Below are 17,809 nucleotides of genomic sequence, written 5' to 3'. Positions count from 1 at the left end.
AGTCATCAGCCACAATTCCCCGAGTCCATTAGTCTCGGATATCTGTTTCCTCCAACTTGTACTATTGATTCCATGGTGTCGTTTGTACACAAGTCTTAAAGACAGCGACAGCTTCTCCTGCAGCTGGATTGTGTTGGTGTCTGATCTCAGATTCTTGATTTGTCTCTTAAGGATTTCTAAAACTCTGAAAGACTCCTTCGCTCTGAATCTAGGCGTTGTTCCTCCTACAGCAGACATCTGATCCAGGATCAGATGTCGCGACGGGTGCAGACTCTTCTGACCTCAAGGTCAAGGCTTTTTATCTTAAAGGCCACATTGACATGACCTGTTGTTGTCATGCACAGACGGATATCAAAGCAAATCAAAAGCAAAGTTTGAGCTTTGATCCCAGGAGAAGGCATGTGTAACGATTTGCCCGCATCTGTCGAAGAAAAACCAAGATGTCCCCCCTGTCTGTCCATGAGATGAAATCAATCACAGCTGACATTTGGGACAAAAGTCAGAACTGATGGTCAAAGGGTGTTTACCAGTAAACACACACTCCACTAAATGTGAAACCGTCACATCGGAATATAAGTCAATGGCAATCGCTGTTTGGTTTGTACAGTCATCAAATAAAGGAACCTAAATATTTTTTGGCAGGTGGTAAATAGAGTTCAGTCTGCTTCTTGTATTTTAGAAATGTTTCCTATTAACAGGGACATGTACAAAAAAATGCTCACCATTTAAATAATTATGGCATTAAATAGGTATTTGAAGGAGCTTCTTCTACAGATGTATTTTAACATCTCTCTTGTACTTCTAGTAAAAGTGAATGAAGCATAAGGCATATGGGTCATTCCATGTCATTTCACAAATGGCCTACGCACTTTGGTCTCAGAAAATTTCCAAATTTTAACCATTTGTTCCATGATTATTCAATAGGCACACTGTAAATCGGATTAATACTTTTTGAGATATGGACAATTTAGTAAAGTAGATATGTGTTGATTTTCGTGCGTCCTTAATGAAAATACACTCACACACTTGCTTCTGATACTCGCCACCTGCTGCTAAATTGTACTTGTGATTAATTTAGAATAAGCTACACTGAGAAATAGTATTACTCTTGTCATCTTTCCTTAAAGCTGTTCCATTAAATCATCTGGGAAGAAGGTGTAGAGAAAAACCTTACAGTACCTGAGGCTGATACACAGAACACTGCCCTCTTCAGTAGAACATCATGCACCAACATGGTTTTGGACCTATGACTAGGCCAATGGATATTCACATTAGCATCCCTATCTGCGTTTTGACAATGAAAATTCTGATTGAAATAATACTAAAACAATGTCTTTTTGGAATGTGAGACAATCCTTGATACGAGGAACCTCCTCCTGAGACACAGAGAAAGGAACACAGACGACCTTTGGCTTTATTTACGTCTTTGCCACACACTCAGGACCTTTTCATCAGACGCGATCATTGTAATCCCTCGGCCCCCATTCAATTTACAGAGGCACTCTGTCACTGCAGACCACGAAAGTCAACGGAATTCATGAATCAATAAGCTCTCAGAAAGCCTGCCCAAGAGGGTCTACGTCCCCTTGGTCACTATCACATTACAGGCCTTAATGAATGGGGTGTTGTTTATGTTGTAAAGTGCAACATCACTGCGCCCTTTGGACAAACCACCCTCCTACTCGCACTAATAAATGGTTTCGCTCTAATACAATGAAATTGGTGCTTTAAGGTTTGAAGATGAGGTCTGTACGTCTCAAATCTACACCTGCACAAATAAGACAAAGCTTTGAAATCTTTCCATGTCTCTAGCTTTTGGGGACCTGTTTGCATTAACTCCATAGAGATTCCTAATACTTTAAGGTCCATGAACTGATAAATGATGAGTACCTGCCAGTCATTCCCATAATAGCTGCCGGCTGACCTCACACACAAACTTTGGAGTCTGACCATCAAAAACATGAGCCAATGCTTATCATTTTAATGTAATTTATGTGTATACTATATTTTTAAGCATGCATAATCAGAAATACTTTATTTATCTCAGGGGGAAATTACTTGTGTAACAGAGGCTTAAGATAACTTGGATAGTTGAGATTAATACATGCAAATTTAGTTTTCCTCAGATGAGGCCAAGGACCCTATGCAATTGCATGGTGCCTATAGCCAGAAACGCCCACGTTTATCTGCCATTTTAAAATAATGTATCACAGTAAAATGATTTAAATAGCTACGTGCAGGTAGAAATGACTAGGAATAATAATGAACTATTTATATAGCACTTTTCAAAACACGTAACTAAGTGCATTCCAAAGGCAGCTATACATTCAAAATAAAAGATATAAAGTTTTGGTCAGAGAGTAAAACAGTTTAAAAAAACATGCACTCGACCAATTGGCAACAAATCTCTCCTTCAATTTGCTAAAATTGTGGTGCTAAACGTTGGGCTCCCAGACAATCTTTATTCTATAGAACAAATGGGCATTAAATACTAACTATTCTTCATTATGAAGCTTTTCTTCACATGTCGAAGGGACATGTAATTGTTTTTCTGCCACTTGTGCAAACTTACTGTATATTGTGTGTAAATTCTTAGTAATGCATCCACGTGTGTGTGATCGTAGGTCATCTGTAAATGAATTACAATGTGTTAAAATAGTCAACCATAAAGTTAGCATACATTTTCTTTGGTAAGCAGATTTTCTTTTACCCAATGGTTTAGAACTCAGATATTCTAAACTTGTTCAAGCTAAGGGGAAAAAAAACATGTTTCCAGTTTAAAGAAGACTTTTTGAATGTTTGAAACCAACAACAAACATGGCCAGAAGTAAATATTCAATGTGTACTGTCAATTATTTATAAAAGGTGAAAAGAATTCTTCATGAGAACAAAGACCTTGTCTTGCACCAACCAAACTATTGTACGGGGTACGCCCAGCCCAAGAAGATAAAATGTCAACTCCCAATTCTCTGTACACACACTTGCTTCTGATACTCGCCACCTGCTGCTAAATTGTACTTGTGACTAACTTAGAATAAGCTACACTGAGAAATAGTATTACTCTTGTCATCTTTCCTTAAAGCTGTTCCATTAAATGATCCGGGAAGAAGGTGTAGAGAAAAACCTTACAGTACCTGAGGCTGATACACAGAACACTGCCCTCTTCAGTAGAACATCATGCACCAACATGGTTTTGCTTCATCTGGTTATTTTCACTATGTGGACCAGCAAGGTTTCAGCATCCTGATCATATAAAGCAATATTCTTTATTCCTCAGTCCATGGGAGAACATATTCTAACTCTTGAGTAGCATGAGAGAAACATCCTCCATCATTTAGTGAGACCACGTTATCACGTGATTCAGGATCAATAGAATCAAACAATAGGACGGCGTTTTTTCATTCACTGCAGAACTGAAGCCATGTGTTGCGTGTGTTACTGACGGTCGAAGTGAAAAGACGTGCCGACAGCTCCAGATGGCCTTGATGTGCACATCAACCAGGAATAGCTGAGCTATACCTACAGCTCTGATACTCCTGGGACAAACGCTCTGTTGCAGTCGTTGGCGGTCAGTCAATTGCGTGTAATAAGCTAATACCTCAGAAGTCGATGGCCCTGAACATGGATGCCATTTATTTTTACTTTTTTTTTTTTTATTATCAGGGTTGGAGTTTAACAGCTTTGTGTTCTCCTTTGACAGACTTCAGGCGGTCATTTGAACCATGTGGTTGCAGAGCAGAGTGCTGAGACGCAAAGAGCCAATGCTGCGTTCACAAGTGTCTGACATTGGGAGAGTCAGGAAGTCTGGTGACTGTAAACCCCACCACTGCACCAGCAGCCCCGCCCGTCCAAGCATCACCCCTCCTACGCATGCAACACCCACTGCAGCGGCAAGTAACACTTTAACACCATTTCTGTAGAATGTTGGGTGTTTTTACCCCTTTACTGCAGTAAATGCATCACATTGACCTTCGCTTTAAAGATAATTAAGGATTCACAGTTTCAGACTTCATTTGTGAGCCATGCATAGTCAAAATAAGTTTTATTTGTGTTCTAGATAAATGGTTATATTTTTTATTTGGGTGTTTTTTTTATTCTAAGATGATACCAAAAGCATGTGCCATTTTTTTTCATCTTTGTAGAAAAAAGTTTAAGAAAACAAATCATTTTCCACTGTTTAGGCAATGTTTTATTGTTCTTATTTAGCTTTTTTCAGCTTGAGATAAAATTGTTGTTAAAAGTTTGCACAAATACTATAACCCAGAGCCTGCAGGCTTGGTTGGTTGCTTATTAAACTAGATCAAGTCTTATTTTGAAAATAAATGAGGGATCTGGTTCTGTTGTATTGCTAAAAATGAGACAAGAATTAAGAAAATAAACCAAATAACAACCAGACTAAATAGGAACAAAAAGAGAAATAAAAGTAGCAAAATTTTGGTTATAACATATATATCTTGTATTCCATCGCTAAGTGCATTAAAAACAGTCTTGACTAAATTCACACACATTTTATAATTAAAATACAATTAAAAAGTTTATTTCCAAAGTGAAAACCTCACTAGAGAATTGTTGGACTGGATTTTTTGCATCCATGTCAAATTAAACAATCCAATGATAATTCAATATTAATAGAGTACTTTTTTTTTTTTTTTTATCGTAATTGATTATATATAATAACAAAACACCAACTTGTGAGTTTTGTTGAGCATCAATTATATTTTTCTCACAACGATCAGATATTACAGTTAAAGTGACCCATTCTTCAATACCTGATGATGCACGGTAACAACTGAGAAAAAATACTTTTAACAATATTAGAGATAATTTCAACATTCTTGTCTGTAAATTAATACCTTGTTGCTGATATGACATTTTTTAGATTTGCATATGCAGTGTGTATATATATATATATATATATTTATTGTTGTAAAACGAGCTGTAAGAAGAAGAAAAAGGATACTTGAAGGACTTCATGTGGGTCCATGATTATTTGTGGGAATGCTGGGATGCAGAATAGCAGAACAGTAAATGTTTGACAGGAATTTAGCTGACACAACAAAACAAAACGGGCAATTTTCATCGCATAGAGCGGGTGAGTGAGCAGGTTAACAGTGACGGGACCTTGAATGGTTGTCACTGACAGGGTGAAGCAGTGAGAGGCTCCAGCACTGAAGGGGGAAATCACCCGAAAACAGTGAGTAAAGTGCAGCTTTGCTGCAGGAGTCACTGATGCACATCTTTCTAAATACACATTTTATTGTCATCTCCTGCTGTCTATTCTCCACATTAAAACTCAAAAGGTTTTTGGTTTCATGGGAAATTTTATGAGAAAAAAAAAAATTAAATAGAGCACATTTCTAAAAAAAACTTCACTGTCACACTGTCAACATAGTTTATAACCATCATTTAAACGTACTTTACAAACCACTGACAACACAACAAATGTAGGCTGACTGATTTGAGTATTTTAAAAAATCATTTAAAGTAATTATTTAGTATTTTTTGTATTGTAACTTGCTAATTTTAAATAAATATTAAAGTAATGTATGAGATCTTTAATAACTCATCACACCATCTGGAGAATGTTTATTTTTGTTGCTCATAAAATTATTTTAAAATGTTTGAAACCTTTTCTTGTGTGTTGCGTATTGGAGTAATTTAAACAACAACTTTGATTTGTAATTGTCATTTCAAGAACTTTGATTTGCACATTTAAGGATTTTTTTTAATTAGATTTTTTTTATTACAATAAATAATAGATCGATTAGTATTACCTCATTCAAAATGAATACAATTATTTTTGCATAGTACTTGTCAATAAAATATTCTAATGATGTATTTTCATTGGTTTAGTTTTTTTCCATTTAAAAACTGCAAAACATGAAACAACTAGAAAAGCACTCAGGGAGCGCAAACCTCAGCCAAGCAGCTCAAGCTCAGCTAACACGCTTCGGTCACGGTAACATGGTAAACTCAGATTACCATGACCACCTGTCAACATTGAGCTGTGTAACCATGGGTACCTGTAGAAGGGTACCGGTAAGAAGTTCCACAGTGTGGATGGGAGAAAAAAAAAATGTGTGTATATTTTTATATATATATATTTTTCTTTTGGTTGCCAGAACATCACCAAAATGTTATGACCCTTTCCTTGTCCCGTTTATCAATTTTCCTGAAAACATCATCTAAATTTGTTCATAACTTTTCAAGTTATTTTGCTAACACAGAGACAGATTAACAGATAAATGGAGGGTAAACCATAACCGCTCTGCGCTTGGAGGTAAATATAGATTAAAATACCATTTGCCATTTCCGCCACCTTCATATATAGGTTTTTCCACTAAGCCTTTAGGCCACAATGCACATAAAAATGCTATTACCATTTTCAGTGATTATCATATTGCTATGAGGAAAATAATCACATTTACAAATACTCTAAAGTGTCTTCTCATGTACACTACATAGTTTATAAAATGTGTTTTTCCAGCCAACATCCTTCAGGGAAGCAGTATTTACAAGTATATTCATTCATACAGACACTAGCATCAATTCTTTAAACTTTTTACTTTAAACGTTTGAATTGTAATCTTTAAACCTCAGTAATGTTGCAGGAAAAGATTGGTTAAAAAGCTGTTCACATTCTCATGGCTAATTGTGCCATTTTTGCATGAAGATGCAATAAGACTTCAAATGAACGCTTTTAGGTTTTTAAAAAATATTCACGATCCCCTGAAAATTTAAATTAACACACATGGCTACAAATATGACGAGCTTTATTTAAAAAATAATAATAATAATGTGACAGAAAATAACTGTTTTCATAGTTTAACATTCTCAGTCAATACAATAAAAATCAAATATGTAGAATTTAATAAGGACACACACACACACACACACACACACACACACACACACACACACACACACACACACACACAATTAAAAGCCTACTTTTTAATGAATAACCAAACAATGGTTGCTTTTTGTTTTGCTTTTTTGTTGTTTTTTTTGCTTGTCTTTTGATGTTAAAATAGTTTGCTGCTTTGCTACATTCATTCATTAAGAAAGAAAAAAAACTGCACCGAGAATTTTAATGCATGCACTAAAATATATTTAAAAATAATAATAATGATGATGATGAAAAGTGGCACATGCGTGTTGTAAATTATGTGATGTCATCAAAGTAAAAAAAAAAAAAAAAAAAATATGACGTAAACATAGTGAAGAAATTAAAAAGTGAAACACTGATCCATATAAAAACTCATCCGTCCGCGTCACAGAAGCCGAAGTGTTTTCCAGCGTTGGTGAAGTAGACGTAAGGCGCACCGCAGGCAGTGGGAAAAACCATCGGGAAAGGCATTGAAAACAAGCATCCACCCAGCAAACTGCTGCTGTCTTTGAAAAAAGTGGGGAATTGGACGTTTTTCCCAGGGTCCATGTGCTCCGCGCCCAGCGGGGGGCCCTCCGGGTCCGTGCACAGCTGTCTCTTCAGCTTGTTGCGCCGGTTCTGGAACCAGATCTTGACCTGGGTCTCGGTGAGCTGCAGGGAACAGGCCAGGCTGGCTCTCTCCGAGCTGCTCAGGTAGCGCTTCATGTCAAACGTGGCCTCCAGCTGGAAGATCTGTCTCTTGGAGAAGATGGTGCGCGTTTTCTTCTTGGCGGTGGCTTTGGAGTCCGTAGCGGGCCTCGCCGGTGCGTCTTCGGCACCGTGCGCTCCGTCGGTCAATGCACCGTCTTTCTGGCCCTCTCCATAAACTCCGGGATTCACTGTGAGGAGCAGAATTAAAGAGATCATTTCAGCAAACTTTCTACTTAACGTTGAACACAGGCAGGCAGGGGTGGACTGGCGTTTTGTGTCCAGACCAACCCACTACATTACCGTTATTAAGTCAGTGATGCTCAACATGTGGCTCTGTCTCCATTTATTCCCTCTGAAAACCTAAAGACATTTCTTTTAGCCGTTTTGCGACTTCCTTTGTCTGATTTTTGCTCCTTTTCAAAAAGTTCTGACACTTTTGCCCCAGACTTTCCCTTTTTTGGGGGGTCTATTTTTTCAAGTTCTTTTTGACACTTTTATCCAATTTTTGTCCTTACTTTATTTTTTTTTTGGGCCACTTTTAATCCAAATAAGCTGACTTTTGCCTCATAAATACCATGCACTTATTTCATTTTCCCTACATTTTGCCTCTTTTTGTTCCACATTTTGCCCATTTAAGCGACCCTTTGCCATTACATACCTCTTGGATCATCCTTTTTGCCCATATTTTGGCCACTCTTGACTGTTTTGGTGCATTTTATAGTCATTTTTCACTCTTTTCTTGCCACTTTTGAACCATTGTTGGCCAACACTCGCTCGTCAAAAAAGAACACAATGCAGTACCTGGGTGTTTGGGCTTCCCCCGGACGTCCCTCTCCTTGGAGCGGTCCCCCCTCAGGTTGAGGATGTTGTCGATGCTAAACGTCCAGCATGAGGCGCTCCGAGCCGCGTCCTCTTTGCTCATATTCCCCGGCATCACATCCACCTGAGCACCATCGCTCCTCGGCTCAAAGTGCCGGAGCGCAGCGGGGGACCGAGCGGGCGTCACTCTGTGACCCGGATGAGAGCAGAGGGTTCTAGTGAGATCTGATTGGTTGGCTTGTGAGGCAGAGGAGGGCGGGACAATCAGAGCTTGGCGGGGGGCTGCAACATTATTTTCTTAAACTTTTTTTTTTTTTTGGCACAATGTTCAGCATCTGATGGACCGCAGCAGTGCAAACTCTGCATTGGAGAAAAAACATTGTATACAAATATATATATATTTTTTAGCATGATTACCTCAAAATTCCTCAAGTTTAACCAAAGATGTATATCTTACCACATAGAAGATTCCATTAAATTTAGGAGAGGATCCAGATGTATAATGTGCTGATTTAGAATTTTTTTTATTTTTTTTTTTTTAAACTAATTTCTCATATTTGGCGAAATGTCCAAAATTAATATCTTGGTTCCTATATAATTGACTAATCTTTATGAAATTTGACTCAGTTTAAGTTATGTCTGGTTGGTTCCTCAACACTGAGTTTCAAGTTCGGATCCAAATTGCTAATTTCTTTTCTTCAGACTTTTCTAAAAATTAAAAAAATGGCACTATCCATACATTTTGACCTATACTGTACAATTATTAATGGGCTAGAGTGTAATTGATCATGTGGCAAAGAAAACATTTGGCGCTTGGAGGTGGTTTGCCCTCTCTAGTACTATTGTTATTGTACTATTTTTGCTTTGAATTATCATGTATTTACAGAGTAATTGATTCCATTACTCATATGTGGCAGTTGATGGCTGCAATGTGTTGTAAATCTTTGGAATGTGGAGTGAAACCACTGGTGTAATAGAATAAGTAGCTGCTATCTAGTGAAGTACAAGGCCTGGTTTTGTTTTAGGGAATTTGGTTACCAATTACTGCTGACAATAAAATGGACTATTTTCATGGTTGGCTATCAGTGGTACGGCCATGTTATGGTTTGAACCCAGACTTAAATAACTTGTTCCTTCCAAAATCAATGCAAACTATACTATACCTCCTGTTCTGTATTTACAAGGTAAAACAATGACAACTTTGCATAAAAGAAAGAAAAAAACAAACATTTATAGCAAGATCATCATGTCCATTTTCGTCTCACACAAACGCACTGTTTTGCTTCATTTTTTTTTTTTTTGGAAAAAATAATGAACAAACCCAAACTTTGACCAAATGTGCATAGATTTTATTCATGTGATGTGTACAAAAGTCTTTAAAGTCTTCATAAATAAATAAAAACCTCAAACAGTATAGTGCCAAAAGTAAAACCTGCTACAGTTTTTAAAGATATCCAGAAGGAAGCGTTTGCTCTTGGAGATGTTGAAATAAAGTTGGATCATGTTTGTCTTGATTTGTTGTTCTGAAAGGACATTTATATTTAAGATGTGAAATTAAGGTCAGAAAATAATCTTGAACACGTGTCTGTCAGCATGCAGAAATGCTTTGTGAATGAAATGTGTAAAACGATCAAATCAAGCTCTGATGGAGGCCAGTTTGCACCGACCACATTTAAACTCCAGGCAAACCCACATGGGGTCCCTATCCAAAGGTTGAAAAACACTGATTTAGTGGCTCCTGAATGGATTTATTATAGTTTTTATTATTTCCGGCCATCTCACGCCTGGGGTGGGACAAAGACAGAGACTTTATTTGTTAGTTTTCCGCTCTTTCTCTCTCAAGTACTACCAGTAGTGCCATCGCGTACCCCCATTTGAGAAACAATGCTGAAAAGGGCCAGATTTGGCCCTTGACACGTGACTTAGAGCTCATGTGACTCATCTTTATGATTTGTAAGTGGCAAAAACAAAGCACATGGAATTATAAATAGAAATGTGATATGTGAATGATGGAGTTCTCTAGTGTTGAACTAGTGTTGGCCAAAGGTCCAAGAGTTTTACTGTGTGCTCGTTCAAACTGGTGTAGTTTTGCAGCCAATCCAGGTTTTCGACACTTTCTAAAGTCACACCAGTCCAGGAAGGAAAGTCAGTGGATGTGTGAAGCGGCCACTCAGAGGGTTATAGCTCATAGAGTTTGAGAAACCAACAGCTGGAGGCGACACATGGGGCATGTTCTCGTGGTACAGCACAGGGACCCTGACCACCCTTTGGGACGCGTATGGGATGGCGGGGCTTCCGGCCTCCATGTCTGCGGTGATCTGTCGCTTCCACTTGTTCCTGCGGTTTTGAAACCATATTTTCACCTGGGTCTCTGTGAGCTGGAGCGACGCCGCCAACCCGGCTCGCTCTGAGCTGCTCAGGTAACGCTTCAGGTCAAACGTGGCCTCCAGCTGGAAGACCTGACTCCGGCTGAACACGGTGCGCGTTTTCTTCTTTCTGGAAACCTTCAGGTCACCTGAAGAAAAACAAGATATTAAGGGTGTAAGAAGAAAATCAATCCGGCGATATATCGCGATATATCACCTCGCAGTTATCGTATTAATCCAAAAAAGTGCAAAATACATATTTTTTTGAACATGTTTTTTTTTAACAAACTGAATTGCAAAGCACGCTAACACCTGGTCACTATGCATCAGTGAACCACATCAGACCCTGTTAAACTCCCTCACTCCTATTTTAACTTGGAATGTTTTCATCAAACATCATGGGCACTTTTATAGATGTGTGATTGTTTTTAAAGAATTTAGAAACTTAACAGAATCAGAATACTTTGTAGAAGCAAAAGTTTATAAACATACCGATGGCTTTGGATTTTTTACTTTGATTACAGTTTATCATTTCCTTTTTCTCGCAAGTCAAAAAAAAAAAAAATGAAATAAATTGTATTTCATACCATTTTGTACTTTTAAAGGTGAAATTTGTAATTATTGACGGTGTGATATATATATCAAGATGTATATTGTACTGATTAGTATATATTGTATCATGACAGGCATATCGTATCATCTGTTTAATGGCAATGCACACTCTATAGAAGATATTAGATTTTGGGTTTTTAAAGGTAATGTTCATCCTGTCATTTCAATTAAATGTGTGTGGGCTAATAAATGCAACCAAACCATTAATCATTAAATATAACGAATGGACGGATTGACAAAACACAACTAAGAATAGAAAATTCAGAATACAAAGTTAACTAGTATCTGCAATTAATCTTAAAGGTTATAAATCCTCGTAATATTTTGTCATTTGCACATTTGTTGTTTATTTTCCTATGTCTGTCCCAGTCGTACATTTTGCACTATTATCTTATGTTGGTAGTTATTTTTGTTCTTACTGTCTGCTATTGTGCGGCAACGTTTGAATCCATAAAGGTATTTTATATTCTATTCTATAATAAACTGTCGACAATCTGATTCATTAAAAAAGATGTATTACCTCTTCAATACTACATAAAAATAATTGATACTAAATAAAACAATTCCTTTGAACTTCTTAAATTGAGAAAATAAAACGCGGTGCCTGATTTTGGATTTGACGCATGCGTGATGACTAATCCTATGACATGGGACGGTCAGGCCACAGATTAGGAGGTATATTTTACCTGTGTCACACCTGTCCTCGCGGGGTACGCACGAGGAGCGCGCGTCCTCGTCTTCCTTTTCCTCTGCGTCGTCGCTTTCCTGCTCCTGCCCGGATGAAGCCGGAGAATCCCTCTGTGCGTCCGAAGAACTGCTGCTGCGCCGCGGACCTGCAAGATGCACGACACATGGATGGTGATGATAATGGTTTTATTGATTTGAGATGGCAATCATACGAGAGCGTTCAGTGGCTTCAAACTGAAATAAAAAAATAAAATAAAACAACTTATGAATATATCAGACTTTCTTACTATTAATTTGTAACCCAAAAAAAAAAGAATAAAATCTATTTTGTGAGCACAACATTGAAGTAACTTTTTCTTATTTGTAAAGCACTGCAATGGATGTTTCTTTAATAATTTATCCTTTTCAATGTTAAATTATTTAAAGTTTCTCCAAAATAGGCAGAAAGAGCGTCAGAAGAAACCCTAAAAATAGGAAGCTAAACTTACTTGTGATGATGCAGGGCACGATATTTGGAGACATGTCCTCCTCGGTGAGACATCTGTTCTCCGTTACCGGGGCGGTGCAGTCCGTCGGCCGCTCCTCTGATGATGGAGAGCCCGTGTTTGCGCCCCGCAGTAGGTTCTCTATACAAAAAGACGAGCCCCTGTACGGACTGACCACTTTCCTCCTGTGTGTGCTACCATCCAACATCTTGTTTTATAGATTTATACTCCAGCACGTTTGACACCGTTTTGTAATCCGCCAGATGAGATTAAAGATCGGGTCATTCCTGGAAGCGTCGGACACGGAGCGCGTAATAACGCATCCCGCCTCCCCACGCCACAGCGCAGCCAGTCAAAGTAGGAGATCCAGAGCAAAAGCGAGTCTATAAGCAGAATGAAATATAGTTATGTGAGAAATGCAGGCACTGTGAGCTGTTTACCGTCTGTGAGCTGCTGGGTTCAGTCAGACGCACGCAACGCGCTGTCCTCGGGGCTGGAGATGGAAAGTGGTTTCATGGAGAAGGGCACAGTACCGCCTATTGGTTAGAGTTGTCCATGCACGCTGCAAACACTTCAACTTGAACAATTCTCTCATAATTCTGCTTATTTAGTGTGTTTCCGTCAATCACCTGCTTTCGCTTTTGTTCAGCACAATAAAGCGGATTATTGCGTTAATACAGATTTACAATCTTTTTTTAATTTTTTTTTTTTTTTTTGTTACAGTGCAATAAACTTATTCTGGTTGGTTCAGCTGCTCGCAACAAGCTCGTATTGATCAGATACACAACCATTAAAACTATTACACATTTCCTTAATCTCAAAGTGGAAGTGAAAGGCTTTATTATATACAATCAACAATAATCTTTAACCCAAAACAAGATAAATAAATGTCAGGACAAAAATCCATGGAAAGATTTATTCATTATTTGAATAATTCAACTGCAATAGGTTTTTTTAGGGTTATTTTTATTTACTACGGTATCCACAGACACAAAATCCAACTATTACAACTGAAAAAATACTGGATTATGTTCTCAGTTTGTACTTGAAACACACTATTAACTCTTTATTTTTGACACCTGATCTAAAACATTGAGCCAGAGATCGGTTTTGTTATTGTCTTCCTTTTTAAAAATTAAAAGCTATTGTTCGTCAAGACTGATTTAAAAAAAAAAAAAAAAAAAAAAGACTATGACGAAGGTGAATTTAAAGGTGGGATAATATTGCGGCAATATATCGTGAGAGTAAAACTTCACAAGATGCATCGTCGAGGGTAGAAGTATCGTCTAATTAAAAAAAAAAAAAAAAAAAAAAAAAAAAACCCTCTATACAACAGACTATATATACACAATTGAGTTGAAAATGTCATACCCAGAGTAAGTATGTAATATGTGCAGATTTAAAGTCAAATAAAAACATGATTATTTTTCAAACAGCAATTTATTTTGTCTTTTTTCCTTTCCAAAATACAGTGATTTCCCTAGCCCATTATCGTATGGTATCGCAAACTCGATGTGTCCTCCCACCCTACTATTTAATAAATAACTTTTAAAACTTTTATTTTCATAAGTTTAATATACTTCTGCCATAAAGAGTACTTAATGGATATTTTAACCAAAGATGGCCCCTATGACATGGAAGATATTTTTACATTTTAAAATTGACTGGATTAATTTACTGATAATGGATCAGTTTAAAAAATGAATAAATCCCTATCGCTCATCATTGGCCAAAATTAAAAAGAAGAAGAAAAAAAAACATATGTTCGTAATTGAGAGATATTCTTGAAAAGTTATGTCAGGTTGGTTTCTCAGTTTAATATGGATTGTATCCGGATTGCTCATTTCATTGCGATTTTTCTTTTTTAAATTTTTTTTTATAAAAATAAGAAAAAAAAAGGATGTCCATACATTTGGACCAGTTGCATTGTTATTAATAGGGATATAATTTTCTTAGAAGCCTTTAAAGTGTGCATCACTGATCCAGATAATTGACAATATCTAGCAAAAAGGATATTTGGCACCTGGAAGTGGTTTGTCTTTGTGTTTTAATTTGTTGTAGCTCAGTAGTTTTTTTTTTTTTTTTCCTCTAACTTTTCATGCAGGGCATCTATTCACTATTTAATGTAACAAAGTATTTAAAATCTTATTTTGAGAATCACAAAAGTAATTATAAACTAATTGACCATTTACCACAGACTTTCATTCTGGTTATTGGGATGCAAATATAAATTATTTAAAGCACTAAGTGCATCTAACCTTTGAGTTATTGGAAGAACTGCCATTTTCACACTCAACACGACTGAACAGAAATGATTAGTATCTGAGATTAAAGCCTCGGCAGAGCTGGCCAACAATAATTTCTCATTTTCACACTAATGGAGGCACTGGGGCAGAAGTTTTTCCACATGCTTAAAGAAATCCCTGCAAAGCCTGTGAACTTTGGTTAATCCCTGACCGTAGATGGACTGACACTGTTGTGCAGCCTTAAAATGAGTTAATGAACACTAATGGAAGAAAAAGGTTTAGACCTCCAAAAAATACACCAGTGGACGATGGCGTAAAATGCTTCAGCGATTGGAGCTTTAAGGAGATTTAAACACCATGAAAAGCTTTCATTCATCTGTCCTTGGAGAAAAAAATGGTCAGAAGAACATTCCAGGCGGGAGGATTTCCAGCTGCATTGTTTCAAATCCAACTTCTTCGAACGTTTCAGGAGAATGCAACGTGAAATAGAGTCAAAGAAAGCTCAGGGAAAGTGGCAAACAGCAGATCATATCAATCTTCTGAATTTAGCTTGAAGTGTGAAATCTGTTGCATTTAAAACTCTCTCTCTCTCTCTCTCTCTCTATATATATATATATACACTATTTGTCTGCACATGCTGTCAAACGTCAACACTACAAGAAGTGTGATCTTTTAAAGACAGTAATGCATGTTTTGTTATTGCAATTAAATAAATGTATTTATTTTATTGCATAATTGTGTCCATCATCAGCCCTCCCAAGGAAGGTTAAGAAACACTTTATTATGGGAGGCTATATAAAGAGAGAGCAGTGTTACACCTAGGTGAGGGAGAAGTGAACAGGGAAGTGAGAGTCAGGGTAGGAAATGGAAGGTGTGTGAGAGTGACATGTAGTTGTGCTTGTTGTGTAATTTGTCCAGCCAGTCTGGTGGCAAGTGTGGAGCTTAAATTTAATGGTGGTGGCCTTGAACAGAGGGAAGGAGTGAGTGGTTATTGGTATTTGGGATCAACGTGTCTAAGGTTAAGCCCAGTACGAGTTCATCCCACAGCCCAAGACATGCTAGTGCATCCATGACCAATGTTTGTGCAAGAACCGCTTCTGCGAACCCAAGCGCGGGCCCGGGCCCGAAGATGCAGCCAGGCCGGCAGATAGAGCTGGGGCCAAGGAGCCCCAGGCCACCCCCTCACCACCAAACAGGCCCCCAGACGCCCCCAAGATCCCAAGCCGAGAGGCAGCCATTACCCCCCACATACACACCCGAGAACGCCCCAAGGAGCCTAACGCCCCCACCCCCCACACCCCAGCACCAATCCCCCAAGGGGAAGACACAGAGAGCCCATCGCCCGAGATCCCAGTGAATGAGCAAAGGCCCATGCCCAGTAGACAGCCAGAGCCACGCCGAACAGGCAGCCAGCAGAGACTGGACCCCAGACCAGAAGGAACCGGAACAGAAGCAGCACCAGCAGCAAACCACCCAAGGATGATGGCCACATCCCCAGTCACCTGGGGCACCAAGGGGACGTTGCAAGTCGCCCCACCGGCCCCCAGAGTACCCCAGATTACCCTTCATCAATGCTGCCAGCACGATGAGCCTTAGATATTGTCAAAGTCAGGACCCCCCCCCAAGGCCGTCAGCCAGATCATCATACGAGTATGCGGCACGTCTCAGCCCCAAGGCGGCAGAGCCGCAGACTCAGCCCCTCAGGGCGCCGCCTAAGCAGGGGTCGCCCCGCACCCGCAGGCATGCAAGAGCGTGGCCTGCTACAGAAGACCCCTGCTAAGACTGGCCTAGCCAGCAGGCCAAGCCCACCAGACCCCACAGGCAACCCGCCGGGACCGGGAACCCCCAAGAACGAGCCCCCGGGTGAAGCCCCCCGGGAAGAGCCCCCGGGTGAAGCCCCCCGGGAAGAGCCCCCAAAGCATGAACCAGCCAACATCCAGCAGGGCTGCACAGCCCCAGACGGCGCGAAAACAGCAGCCCAGGCCCCGCCGCTCACCGAACAGCGCAAGGCACGGGGCGATGCCTCCCACGACGTGCGACCAACTGGCGGCTTCCACCACGAGGAGGATTCACACCAATGGCACTCACCTGGTGTGGTTTAGCAGCCCCCAGCCAAAGGTGCCCGACCCACCCATCGGCCCGCAGATAGCAGGACAGACCCACAGGCTATTGACAGCGACCTCAACCATGCAACCCCGCCACAGATGCCAGCACCTCCCCAGGGCGCTCACCCCAACACTGGCGCAGCAGGTCGCTGAATTTAGAAATAAATTTATCGCGACATATGGTAAATGAACTAAATGGACTAGATTTTATATAGCGCTTTATCACCACACTGAAGCAGTCTCAAAGCGCTTTACATATCAGCTCATTCACCCAATCACTCTCACATTCACACACCAGTGGGACAGGACTGCCATGCAAGGCGCTAGTCGACCACTAGGAGCAACTTAGGGTTCAGTGTCTTGCCCAAGGACACTTCAACACATAGTCAGGTACTGGGATCGAACCCCCAACCTACCGATCAGAAGACGACCCACTACCACCTGAGCCACGGTCGCCCTGTCGTGTGATATATTGTTTCAAAGGCAATTCAACGTAGATTACGATTTTACGTCGCACAATTTAATTTGTTTTTCTCGGTGGAACCGAGTCATTTCACTGAAATCTGGGGAACGTGGTAGTTGTGACGTTTGAGGGTTGCAGTGATAAAAGGGAGATCAGCGCGGTTTATGTTTGCAGTCTAACTGTTCTATTTCTAGCCAGGTGTTGTAGTATTATTTTGGTTTTAAGAATTCTGTTAAATATAATATTTGGTTTGCTAGGTAACAATGCAAGTTAGGGGCTTCTAAACCATCCTTGAAATACTTGTTTTGTGTGTTTTATTCCTGTGTTATAATTCCATTGTATTTGTGGGGGAAGGGTATTGTTAAGGGGAGGATTGAGGATTTTAACCAGTTAATGGAATAGTCTGATAGTTTAGAGAAGCTGTTTCTTAGATTAAATACTTCTCAT

At 39.4% G+C, this 17,809-nt stretch overlaps 2 protein-coding genes across 2 annotated transcripts; both read right to left on the bottom strand.

Annotated features, from left to right (window-relative positions):
* Positions 1–7,216: 7,216 nt before the first annotated feature.
* Positions 7,217–8,530, bottom strand: LOC114480664 (homeobox protein HMX3-like). The gene is made up of 2 exons (XM_028475020.1): positions 8,381–8,530; positions 7,217–7,767 (listed from the first exon to the last, which is right to left on the bottom strand). Exons 1-2 carry the CDS (start codon positions 8,511–8,513, stop codon positions 7,262–7,264), a joined length of 639 nt encoding a protein of 212 aa, XP_028330821.1. The 5' UTR covers positions 8,514–8,530; the 3' UTR covers positions 7,217–7,261.
* Positions 8,531–10,199: 1,669 nt separating this feature from the next.
* On the bottom strand, positions 10,200–13,187 carry LOC114480627 (homeobox protein HMX1-like). Its single transcript, XM_028474932.1, has 4 exons — positions 12,989–13,187; positions 12,552–12,931; positions 12,063–12,209; positions 10,200–10,913 (listed from the first exon to the last, which is right to left on the bottom strand). The coding sequence occupies exons 2-4, from the start codon at positions 12,754–12,756 to the stop codon at positions 10,522–10,524; spliced, it is 744 nt and encodes a 247-aa protein (XP_028330733.1). The 5' UTR covers positions 12,757–12,931; positions 12,989–13,187; the 3' UTR covers positions 10,200–10,521.
* Positions 13,188–17,809: the final 4,622 nt, after the last annotated feature.

Source organism: Gouania willdenowi, chromosome 18, assembly GCF_900634775.1.
Source record: "Gouania willdenowi chromosome 18, fGouWil2.1, whole genome shotgun sequence".
In the NCBI taxonomy this organism is placed as follows: domain Eukaryota; kingdom Metazoa; phylum Chordata; class Actinopteri; order Blenniiformes; family Gobiesocidae; genus Gouania; species Gouania willdenowi.
The sequence above is the reverse complement of the archived record's forward strand: the minus strand, read 5'-3'. Positions and strand labels throughout refer to the sequence as shown.